The sequence below is a fragment of the Spea bombifrons genome, chromosome 6 (genome assembly GCF_027358695.1).
Source record: "Spea bombifrons isolate aSpeBom1 chromosome 6, aSpeBom1.2.pri, whole genome shotgun sequence".
Lineage (NCBI taxonomy): Eukaryota > Metazoa > Chordata > Amphibia > Anura > Pelobatidae > Spea > Spea bombifrons.
In genome coordinates, this window is record NC_071092.1 from 28,342,363 (window position 1) to 28,354,671 (window position 12,309).

The following is a 12,309-nucleotide window of genomic DNA, read 5'->3' on the forward strand; positions in this document are numbered from 1 at the left end:
TTGCCTGGTTGCCCGATGTCAAGTCCATGCCCGTCTTCTAATAAATATCTTAAATGCTCTGAGAATTTTCTTTTCAGTGCCAACAATTCTTACCTATGGATCTCTTCTGTCTTTTTGTAAGGGCTTTCAAATTTAAGGAGAAGCAGAGACAGGCACCACTTTAAATTTTAGTAGCGAGGGTTAATTTAAAGTGAAAATCTGCATTTTTTTTATTTATTTTTTTAATTGAAATTTCTGACTGTGGCTTTATAGTGAAAACTGAGCATTTCCCAAAAAGAAAAAAAATCCATCTCCCACTCTGGGAAGATTATCTTCAGTAGGGCATAGATTTTTTTTTTATTTTTTTTTTGTGCCCCTGGGCTCTGACTCCAGATTCACACTTAGCCGCAGTATCATAGCCCTGCAGGCAGGACCGGCACAGCCGCTCCACTGAGTGGTACCCCTCATTATAATCTTGCTGAAGGTCGTCATGGCAACTGCCATCCTGGAGCATCCCTGTACCTTCCTAATAAGCTACCATGTGAAATGCAAATGCGGACAGTCTGAAAATTAGTCAAGGAGAATAGGCGATGAGGATGCAGATATGTGAAATATTCATGTGCAGAATAGAAGAGTAAAGGGGGGCCGGGTGGAAAGAAGGGGAGGGAAAGAGGAGACAGCGTGAGTGTCAGAACAAAAGGCTACCCCTGACACTCATACCATCATTTTACATTTGTGCTTGCAGTCAACTGCACAGAGAGGAACGGAAACAGGCTGCATATATGATACACCACATTTATGTGCCGTCAGGGCACGTGTGTTTAACTGTAGGTGCAAAACAAACACACAATATTTGTACAAAATTATTGTACAAATTAACAAAAAGCGTCAGAACCACAAAGCACTAAACCTAAGAAAACAATTCTATTAGGAGTCTTAAGGAATTTCTGTAGTTTCGTAAATGAAAATGTGATAAAAAAAACAAAAAAAAAACACCCTTAACACTAAATAAATGGCCATTTTTTCATACCTCCTCTGAATAATGGTCGGAAGGTAGCGGGGGATAGTCACATTGTTCTATCTTCTTACACAAAGAGTAAAGGTTCATCTTGTCTCCATAAAACGGGCTCTGTAATGCCGCCATCTGGAAGAAAAAAACAGCAAAAAAATGCTATCAAACAGTCGGTTTTCAGCATTTAACACTTTAAAGAAGAAGTTTGCAGGCACAACTGATGATCTTCCTCTACGTGGCCCAGGTTTGCCCGTAATTCTATACTGGGAAACGTAGAAGCAGGAGCATAAAGTCCTTCTTACCCTGAGCTAGTCAAGGGATCTGACAGCATTGCCTACGCAAATAATGTCCTACTACTGGAGTGAAGATATACATGTTAATATTAACATTGTGTTAATTAATAATGTTAAGCTAACAAGGTCTGGTTAACAGTTTCAGTTTCGAGCACGTCAAGTATGATTTTAGCAACCCAACAACTGCCGGAGGAGTATTGTTGTCAAATGAACATGTATGTGAAGAAAGTTCTGCGATGCATACCAGAGAAAGGAGCAGGTTATACATAGTAAGTAAAATATGTACATACAACATGATTTATACATCATTTATTCACTTTGAATATGAATACAGCTTATTCACAAAGACCTACAGTGACCGCAGTGTCCTCCCTGGTCTTTGCATAAAAATATCTGCTGTTAAGAGATAATGGACTTTAGCAGGATAAAGGAATCGCTTTAAAAGCCATGCACATTACAAACTTGTATGAACGATTCATTTTAAGATTTTTTTTTAAGATCTTTTTCTCTGCCCCAAGAATAAATGTGATGTTCACTACAAATGAAGGTTACATCATGCGAGAGACGTTTTGACTGGCGAGAGAAGAGCACAGAACACTGGGCTCTACAAGCCATCAAAAGAAAATAAAAGCCTAAAGACTCAACTGAGATTATGAAGGCACACCCGGAAAAATGCCATCGACTTCATAAAAGCACGTAAAGCCTACAAAAATAACACATTAACTAACGTGAACAATAATATCGGGAAAGGAGGAATATTGAATAGAATTACTTGTATGTCTCACTGAGGATCTGCTTTGAACATCACAGGTAAAACAGGTAATGTAATGATGGATGTCCCAAAGTGTCAAAGACAACGTGTCCCTTATGGTCAGCAATACTAGTTTTATATAACAAGTGTGCTTAACATCCCATGGTAGGACTATACTGAAGGAGGTACACAATCAGGTTCTAAACAAAGGTGTTAATGTGCAGCCAATAATGCGCAGAAAAGGGCATGCGAAACTAAAACATGTCCTGGCAGTAGCTATACAGAACCCGCAACCCCTAGGAGTATAAACAAGGGGTTTAGCCCTAGAAAGAGGCATATCATATGATAAAATGCCCCAAACAGTTGTTAATTAGCCATGTTGCAGCCTCTGGGTTAGGGTGAAGTTGATCTTTTTGAGGGGCATAGATAACACCAACTTCTTACAGTGACGGCTAGCAGCAGAACCGATATGGAATCTTTGAGGATGAGTTTGTGGTTGTGTGGTGTATCATGCTTCTCAAGTCCATGTTTCAGAGAGGGCTTTTACTGGAATCTCAATGTTACAGAAGACATTTTTTCTTTGTTTATTACCAACAGAATAGATAGCCATGATTGGGAAAGAGACTCTACCAGCTACAAATACACCTATTTGTCCAACAGGAACAGTCGGGGAGGGAGGCCAGTTCTTCTTGGCGGATAAATCTAAAACGTGAAGGTTTTAATTTATTAACCTAGCAGAGCCTTCTTTCCCCTCTTGTACCAGTATGTCTTAATGTGTGTTGATGCCCCTGTCAGCGTTGCATATTGCCAATTTTAGTGCATTAGTTCATTTTCATTCTCCTTCATTTTAGCAGCGCTACGAGATGTGCTGGCGCTCCATTAATAAAACGTTATTTAAAGAGTACTGGCACGATTTTCACCTCTGTACTGGGATATTTTACACTTGGCGCTCGTGAGTGCACATGCAAATAGAAGAGTCCGCCAATGTAGAAAAACAAACACCTATTATACACATACGGTATGTGGGCTGGAATGAAAAAGATCTTTAGGTAACTGAATACTAAAAGATCATCACGGGTCACGCATATCCCAGAGTATAATGTCCCTTTGCCCTTTACTTACAGAAATCTGCATAAAGGTATACTTATTAAATGGCAAACACATAGTTAAACTCCTATATGCATATAAGAGATATCTTTTTTTTTTTTTCATATCAAAATTTTATTTAATTTTCCATACATAAAAAACATTTTAACAATAAACAGTAAAACATAGGATAAATAAAAAAAAAAAAAAAAAAAAAAAAAAACAAGACAAAACAAGACAAAACTTCGGGATGCAACAGATATGGGGACGCATTATATCTGCTATTGCACAGTTTCCAGGAGCTGTATTCGTTTCTCCCATTTTATATTCTTATTTAAGCTATAGCCAACTGATTTTGTTATGCCCAATTCCATTTTACAGTGGTATAATGAACGTAATCTAATCTCTGGCCACTGGGGAACTTTATTAGTTTTCCAATATTTAGCTATAAGTGTCTTAGTGGACAGAAGTATGTGAATTATTAAATATAGATCTGTCTTTGCACCTGACGGGCAATCCAGATGTAAAAGGGCGCAATCTGGGGTAAAGGGCAACTTAATTCCAGTCATCCCCTCAATATGGTCAAAAACACTTCTCCAGAGGTCTTTTATTTGGGGACAAGACCACCAGGTGTGTATATAATCCCCAATATTGGATCCGCATCTCCAACATGTTGCTTCTGTTTTTCCATACATTTTTGCTAACTTAGTAGGAACATAATACCATCTAAGATATCTATATAAGAGATATCTAGGCTATTCGATTTAACCCATCTCATCGGCAGGCGGCTAATACCCAAGGAAAGATTCCAAGCCGTCTCATAGTCCGCCATCCAGTTTGTTGCGTTCCACAGCTAAGCACTGCCTTGCAGGGTGCATCTGTCAGTGAACAGGTTAATGTCACACGTTGTAGGTGGGAAGGGAAAAAAAATAATAAAATAACACGCAGAACGTCCCCCGGAGGAGCCAACCGCGACTAGTATATTTTCATGCATCTCCTGCTTTGACAGATGAAAAATGTCAACTGTCCTGTTTTTATTTTGAAGCTTTATGCACTATTCATCTGCTTCATTAGTGTATCTTCCCGACTTCTCTCTGACAGCTGCTCTCTCTCTTTCTCTCCCCCCTTCCTCCTCTCCACCTCGACTCCCCCCCACCCTTTATTTCTCCTCTCGGCAGCTGAATTTTTCAGGCTAATTTGATCTTGCACACTGAGCCGATCTTGGGGAATGATTGACTTGCTCTCCTGACCTCGCGGCCTGATTAGTATTCCTGGGGTGTCTTGAAAGGACAGGATCCCACTGTCTGTCTTTAAGGCTGGTGGCAGTCTCTCTCTCTTTCGCTCCCTCTCTTTTACTTTCTCTCCCCATGCTGTGTTGAAAAGCCACCAACTTACAACCTTGTCAAAAATGCAGTCGCTGTGCTTAACAATAAGACAAAGGGGAAAAAAATAGCATGTAATACCCATTTTTGCATGTAAAGGTCTGCGTACTAAAAACGAATCTTCTTCATCTTAATTGAGTCGTGCTAATTTGCATATCAATTAAAAAACACAGAATTAAAGGTCCTAATTTATCTGCAAAGCAACCTCTTCTTTGCAATTGTAATTTTTGTAGCTTGATCTTCATTAGTTCATTCTGTGCCAGAATTAAAAAAAAATGAAGGGATTTTTTTTTCATATTTTACTGAAGAAAACCAATTTTCCTGAATGCAAAGTGCACTTTGGATATCGTGACCCTTGCTAGAGGATGTACATGATTGAATAGAAACAAAAAAAAAAAGATCAGGTACGCTACTAATAAATTGGAGCGAGAGTAGGAAAATCATACAAAGCCAACCATGTTTTTATGGTCAGAGCAAAAGGCAATTAATTAAGATTAAAGTATAATTAGAGATTAAAAGCAGAGGCACTCAGGTCCCAGGGTCAATTAGAACACTACTAGCTAGCCAAACATTGCAGCGTATACAGAGGATCAGAGAGGGAGCGATGTACCAGCACGGTTATGTATTAAAAGCCTCTGTAGAACAGAAGTCATTACTGAACTACATTTCCGCTAACGTGCCAAGGTATTGGAGAAAGAGTAAGAAGTGGGGACATATTCTAGGTATGGTTAAAGGCGGTATCAGGTTTCTATGAGATATAGATGAGTTAGCATCAAATGTATTTATCGCAGATTTCCCCATTATAATGGCACAAGCGAGTAAGAATTGATTTGGGACTTGGGGGTAAGGCAAGCTATGAAGTGTTGGCCATCTTTCTTGAGCTAGCCTTCCTCTCAGGAAGTTACTATGATTCCGCGTAGGTAATGTGCAGCTGTGTACAACAGAGCAATACGGATGAAAGCAAATGGCTCCAGGCACACCTCTGCTGACTACCATGAGAGCGGGCCGGCTGCCACGGGAACACGGACTTATTCACTACGCAGAGTTTGCACACGCTGTTCACTCGCTTAATATTCATTAACGTACGCGATCACTTGTAGCCAATACACTTTGTTCATTACCTCATAAAGCAGACATCCCAGTGACCAAATATCTGATTTGAAATTGTATCCATTCTCATGTATTCTCTCAGGTGACATGTAATATGGAGTACCAACTGAAAGCAAAGAAAAACAAAGGTAAACTTGACTTGGCTTAAATCAAACAAAAAACCCAAAAAGCTATGCATTTAGTATGGAGGAGGAAAAATACATAAATGTGTTTATTCACAATACAGAGTTTGGGCCCTCTTCTTCTTTAGTACCGATAGGTCTTAATGTGTGTTAACACTATTTTACATTGTCCTCTATTGTAGCAGCCTCAGAGAATCCGCTGGAGCTAAAGAAATTAATGTTACGTAAACCTGGTAAACATTTTTGTCATATATACCCAATTGCATGAAGTCAACAAATTTACAATATACTAATGAACAGTGACACACTGTATATAGGGATAGAGCAATGACAGGGCCTACAGAATATTGCTTAGAAAGAAACCCAGACCTCAACACAGAATACAGCGTTCAAAGCATGGTGTGACAATGGCTGAATTAGGACTTGTGCCTTCTTCAACAACCTTTGATACATTATTATAGCACTTGTTTACAGTGCCAAGTCTGCTAATTTACTAACTTGCGAAACCATCAGACTTCATGACACTCAGAATTGTGTTCTCTTTACCTGTATTAAGCTCTAACAACTGTGCCGGAGCGACTTATATCATCTGTCCCTTATTCAAAAAAAAAAAACAACCCACACATCTCCTTAATCCAGGCTCCCCTGGTTCTTGGAGCACGGCCTCTTGTTCTTGCACTTCCCCTTATGAAATATACAGACGTTACCCAACAAATTAAACAAAAAAAGTCCAGACTGGTTTGCCGTGTCACATTTTTGGACCGTATAAAAAGAGCTCCGTATTTTATGAAGCCCTTGTAATACTTTCTTCATCCCGCTGTTGGTAACGTTATTTTCTTATCTGTGGCTAGTCCCATGAATTTCTCTCTCCCCTTTAAATTTTAACGACGCTGCCATAAAATAAATAATCAGTGGTTATGGTGGCAGCGGGTTCTTTTAATGTCAGTTGCAGGGTCAAAGGTCTTCATAACAGGAAACTCCTGAAAGCTACGTGAAATTAATAGTGTGTGCCTTGACACAGGTTAATAAGGCTTTCCGGAGGGGGCCGTGGGTTTCACAGCTGACACATGGCATCATACGGGCAGTAAAACACCCGTTCAGTCCCTGCGCCTCTCAGGACGGCTTACCTAAAGAATGCGCAGCTGTGGTTTTGGAGCTGAAGAAGCGGCCCAAACCTAAATCCCCCAGCTTCACCACGCCTGTGGCTGTTATAAACACATTGGCTGGCTTAATATCTGCGGGGGGGAAGAGAGCAGGTTAGGGAGCCAGAGAGAACAAATCAAAATAACAAGCAGCGAACAAACACATAAGCACATACATGTAAATACAATTGTACAACTTCTAACAAAATTACAAATATCAAAATGCTGAAGAGGGTGAGACGATGATCCAAATCATGGAGTTTTAGAGATGCATTAGCAGTACAATATGCTCATCACACTGGTTGCCATGTTAATGCTTTGAATGTTACTCCATTTGTTTAAGGAATGGTTACATTCTGTTGTATAAAGTCACCGAGCACTCCCTGCTTATGAAAAATATATGAGGTGACAAAGGGCAAAGAGTATTTGGTAAAAGGGGCGGATCCTGTATTTGGCACCTCCCATCGGTAATTCACACACACATTCTCATGCACTCACACATTCATGCTCACAAACTTGACAACACTTCTCTAATGATCCAAATAGAGCACTCATGTATATAGTTGGATTATCCTGTGTGCATTGGTTTGTCCATTCCCTGACATTAGCAGTAATATGTTGTAAAATCATAAGTGTAAACTGACTGCAAATTTGTAGATTTTTCTTAAATTCCACTTTGAATATTATAGTTGTAGAAAAACTACGGTAGCTTAGATCTCACCTCTGTGCATGACACGACGGGAATGCATGTGTTCCAGAGCACTGCAGAGCTGTACAAAGTATTTCCACACAGTCCTCTCTGGGATCAACCTTTTCTGCTTTTTAAAATGCTGAAATTACAAAAACAAATATCCAAAAGTTAGCAACGAGTAAATGTACACTTGTGATAGCAGTGGATAGCAGTTTACTGTATACACAATTTTTCTTAATTAATTTGAAAAGAAACTATCCATTTTTTAACTTATGTTTTTATTTATTTCACCTTTGTTACCCTGCGCAGAAGCGGCACTGCACCACAACATTAAAATTGCAAGATTTGTTTGGCTTTTACCTATTTAATCCCTTTAGGCACATCCATACCTTCTATATTACACCTTTATTAATATCACGGGCTTAAGGGTTTTAGAAGCAATTTTTTATATTTTTATTTTATTTTTTTTACTTGTAGTGGTAGGACTAAGGGATATTGGGGCACTTTTTTATTTTTTTTTTGCAGTATGGGTTAAGATACATTCTGGGTGTCAGTGATGTCATGGTGACATGCCTGGGATCCCCATGACCATTTCATTTTAACTGCCCCTTAATTTGTTTTAATCTTATTTTTGAAGGGAGAAAAAACGGATAAGCGAGCAGGGCTCCACAGGCCTGTATTGCTGGTTGCAATGTGTGTGATCAGCCAGCAGGGGATGCAATCGGAGATGTCTGCAGGTCAAGAAAGAACCTACAAGGTCTCTCATGTCCTTGAATGAACTTCCTGTGAGTGTCAACACAAACATCTACCAGAAGGGAATGCCATATTCCTTGTATAAAGGTGTACAGGTGCTCTCGCCAAGCACCATTACAAATGATTGGTCAGCAGGAAGTCAGCAATATCAATAGAAAGCACGATCTCCTGTGTAGAGGCAGGGAGATGCAATAAAGTCAGGGCTTACTGGTATGCTCTGAGGGGCATAAAGGGAATAAAGGGGCAGTTGACTTAAAAAAGACAGTCTAATGTGCCTAACGCCCCCTTTAAAGAAGAATGAATATTAAGATACTCGTTGAGTAACCTTAACCTTCTGAGTACATTAATATGTATTTTTCCAAACCGAAGCTTGAAGCAGTCAGTCAGTGGCAGAGAAGTGCCCTCATTAAAATCAAAACCAACACTTTCCAACATGCGCCCTAGGGTCCGACCAGATCCCTGCACACGGTGTTCCCCAGATCTCTTCCGAACACATCTCCTGCAAGGCATTTATAGCTGGGGAGTCTGGAAAGGGTCAAACGCATATGAGGGGATTCTGCAGAATCCCTCCATGCATCTCCAAAATAGAAAGGGATAACACAGCTATCATATGCAATAAAGTGGATGTGAAGCATGAAGTGTCCCTTCTTAGACCATGCAACATTTTATTAGGGATGCTGTTTGTTCTTTTGTCAGTCAGCAGTGTGGGCCCGAGTTCCAAATGCAAGCTTTGCTTGTAGCACCGTTCAGTACTGAACCCAGTGAAGACTTAATAGACGGACATGCCAATGCGTAGTATTTTATTATACATACGACATCACAATGGAAAAATAACCACATTTAACTCTGGTAGGGGGGTTCAAATTATTGGCGATCTAAACTGTTCTGCCTCAGTAAAACGAAAGCTACATATTGTAAACATGTCGACAGTGTTTTTTTTTATTTTTAATGAAAAAAATGCCAAAAAAATAAGAGTCTTGTTCTCTTTGCAGATTTTGTTAAATGAAAACTTCTAAAGTGTGTTATATCTCTGGGTGATATCAAAAACTGTTCTTCAAAATCCCCAGCGGTTTCGTACCTTTGAAAAGTTTACACTGAAATGTAGCAAGTTGCATCCTCTGTAAATGTTTCTATGCATGAAAGAGGAATTAAACAGAAAGCTAGCTTGTAGGCTGTGCAACCCCTTCATCTTGGTCACACTTCAAGCCTGATATTCCAAACCAGATTTACACATCACAGAATGTTTGATGTCAATAAGATGGAGATCAGCTTGTTAGTGCATGAGATCAGGTCATTAAATAATGAGACTTCTATACCTATATGCACACATACAGAAACATAATTACTGTGTGATCTTAGACTTTTCTCATTAGGTCTTAATGAAGAATGACCTTCACAAGAATGATGCCTATTGCTTATACTTTACATTATGCGACAGAGATCACTTTGTATCCAAACTCTAGGCAAGAGGGGAACAACCCATTAAAATTCATTGTTCTACAATTAAGTCTCATGTTGTGGGTGACATTACATGTTTAATTAATTTTGCTAGTATGAGGTGTAAACCAAAGCTAATATTCTATGTAGGGAAGATGTGTGATGTACGACTAACGGGTCTACTGCAAAAAATGGTTTTATACACCGAAGCCATCTTTTGCTTTGCAGCAAAATGCTGCAAAAACGCTTGTTTCAGAAAACAGAGGATAGAGAGCACTACTGTATTTATATTATTACTTTATAGACAGACATACAACAATTACACAACAGAAATGCAAATCTAATTTAGAGCAGATAAATACAAACATATAGCACTGTGGTATTTGTGTTTTGACACTCTCTAAAAAGTGTTGTTGTAAATCAATCACTTGTACCTTTATCATCCTAGATAGGTCCCCTGCATCTGCTAATTCCAAGACTATATTCAGCTCATTGTCCTCAATGAAGGAGGCATAGTACTTAATTACATTCGGATGGTTCAGTTGCTGAGAGAAAAACAAATAAAAGCACATGTTAAATTGAAAAGCTTAACAGTCCCACAAAAGTAATGTTTTACGAAATAAAAGGTTATTTTGTCACAAACCTGCTATACAAAATGGGCTAAATAAATCAGGGAATGAAGGTGAAGAAACAGAGACATAGTAACCGCATCAGCTTCAAAGCAACCTTGTTGAAGAACAGAAAACTATCACTAAAACAAGTGGTCTCTAATGGCCACTGCCTGAAAATTCTGCAGCCTGACCCACTATCATAAGACATTTAACACCTTTATACAAAGGATTTCTGTGTGTGTGTGTGTGTGTGTGTGTGTCTGTCTGTCTGTCTTATGGTGGTCTCACAAGCATTCCAATGTATGCACTGGTCCTTTAGCAAGAATCGATGCCAAGGTAAAGTAAAGTGAATTAAAAGACTGGTTGCATAGTGACGAGATCTTTTTGGTCTAACCATAAATATCTGGATTTTGATCCAATAGCAGTGAAAATAGAGCCCCTTTTAATATTCCAGGCTACATGAAGGCCAAGAAGCATTTTATTTAATGTAATATATTTCCAACATTTTGATAAATGCAGCAAGTCACCTTGTTTTTAGATAACATTAAGTTACAAACTTCTTAATAAATAAATTTACTCACATTACAATACTTTTTGTTAAACCCACTGTGAATTGAGTTGAATTACTAAAACAGATCATGACAAATCATATTTTTAAAAGATTTATCGTTAATTGCTTAAAGACTGAGGACGTAAGGGATACTGGTTCTTAAGGACCAAAAAAATATCCCTTTATAGTTAGCTCTAAATTAAAAAAAAAATAAAAAATCCCTTCCCCACACCCTACAGCATTCATTTACCTAAAATTAATTAATTTAAAAAATGGAAAATAAACTGACTACAGTTTTATGGGGGGGGGGGGAATAGGAGGTAACTTAATTTGGGGCAGCTAAACTAACTTGGGAGATCTTCAGTCACTTTTTTCTGGGCAAGAAAATAGTGGTATTATAACAATTACCATGTATTAACACTACCACCTTGTAAAAAAAAACTGGTGGTAGAATTGGTGAATGGAAACAGTAAAAATACCTGAGGTGTCTACTTTTCAAAAACACATAAATTTATAGGCTAAATTAAATTAGACAGCTCGAAATATGCCCCAAATAGGAAAGAGGCGCATGATGACCAGACGTCAAAATTTCAAGTTGGAAAATGTACATCTCCCAAATGTGGCCACTTACCTCCCAAACAACCACACAAATGTGTTATCAGTGTACTCAGGAAATGTTGCTGGACACATATCAGGGTGTTTTTTGGCAGTAATATATAGATACACTAAAAATGTACTATCACAAACTTTGACAAAGGCTGGTGGTAAAATTAGTGCATGGAAAGATTTTCAAAAATGTATGGTATAAAGGGGTAAATAGAATTGGCCGGCTTCAAAGATGTCACAAATAGGACATGGGGCACGATAACCAGATATTAAAATTCTAAATTGAAAAAAACCCAACAGCCTGGTCCTTAAAGGGTTTATAAAGTTGCAGTGTTATATGCGATGATACTGTGTGGAATGTAGGAGCAAAGTGACTAACATTTTTCCTGTAAAATGTACACATCTATCTTCTCTTATTTAAAGATGCCAACCTCACAGAGGATGTTGAAAAATAAGCGGTTCAAAGCCTTGAAGTGGCACAAGGAGAAGCCTGCTAGACGAAAGAGATAGCTAAAATCATCAAAGCTACCGATTCCACACACACAAAAAATGTGCTCTACAAACAAACTGTAGGATTGCTTCAAAAAGTGTTTACCTTAAGGAGGTCAATTTCTTTGATACAGTCTGCTCGGGCTTTGGCATCCATCAAATCAAAAATCTGCACAAGATTAAATAAAGATGAAGACAGGGTTATTTAAAAAAAGATACAATTAATGTGAGGACAGAGACTGCAGATAGACTGCTGATTAATATTTATGTGAGTAGAAGGGACAGTGAGAAAACC

General features: G+C 38.6%; 1 protein-coding gene across 3 annotated transcripts in view; it reads right to left on the reverse strand.

Annotated features, from left to right (window-relative positions):
* NEK7 (NIMA related kinase 7) overlaps window positions 1-12,309 on the reverse strand; it is a 32,233-nt gene that overhangs the window by 2,530 nt on the left and 17,394 nt on the right. For all 3 annotated transcript variants that reach the window (XM_053470226.1, XM_053470223.1, XM_053470225.1), the window contains 6 exons: window positions 12,121-12,183; window positions 10,193-10,303; window positions 7,599-7,707; window positions 6,863-6,970; window positions 5,625-5,719; window positions 1,010-1,123 (listed from right to left, as the gene is read on the reverse strand). In XM_053470226.1, the coding sequence (XP_053326201.1) occupies window positions 1,010-1,123; window positions 5,625-5,719; window positions 6,863-6,970; window positions 7,599-7,707; window positions 10,193-10,303; window positions 12,121-12,183 (600 nt within the window). The remainder of the gene's footprint in view (window positions 1-1,009; window positions 1,124-5,624; window positions 5,720-6,862; window positions 6,971-7,598; window positions 7,708-10,192; window positions 10,304-12,120; window positions 12,184-12,309) is intronic.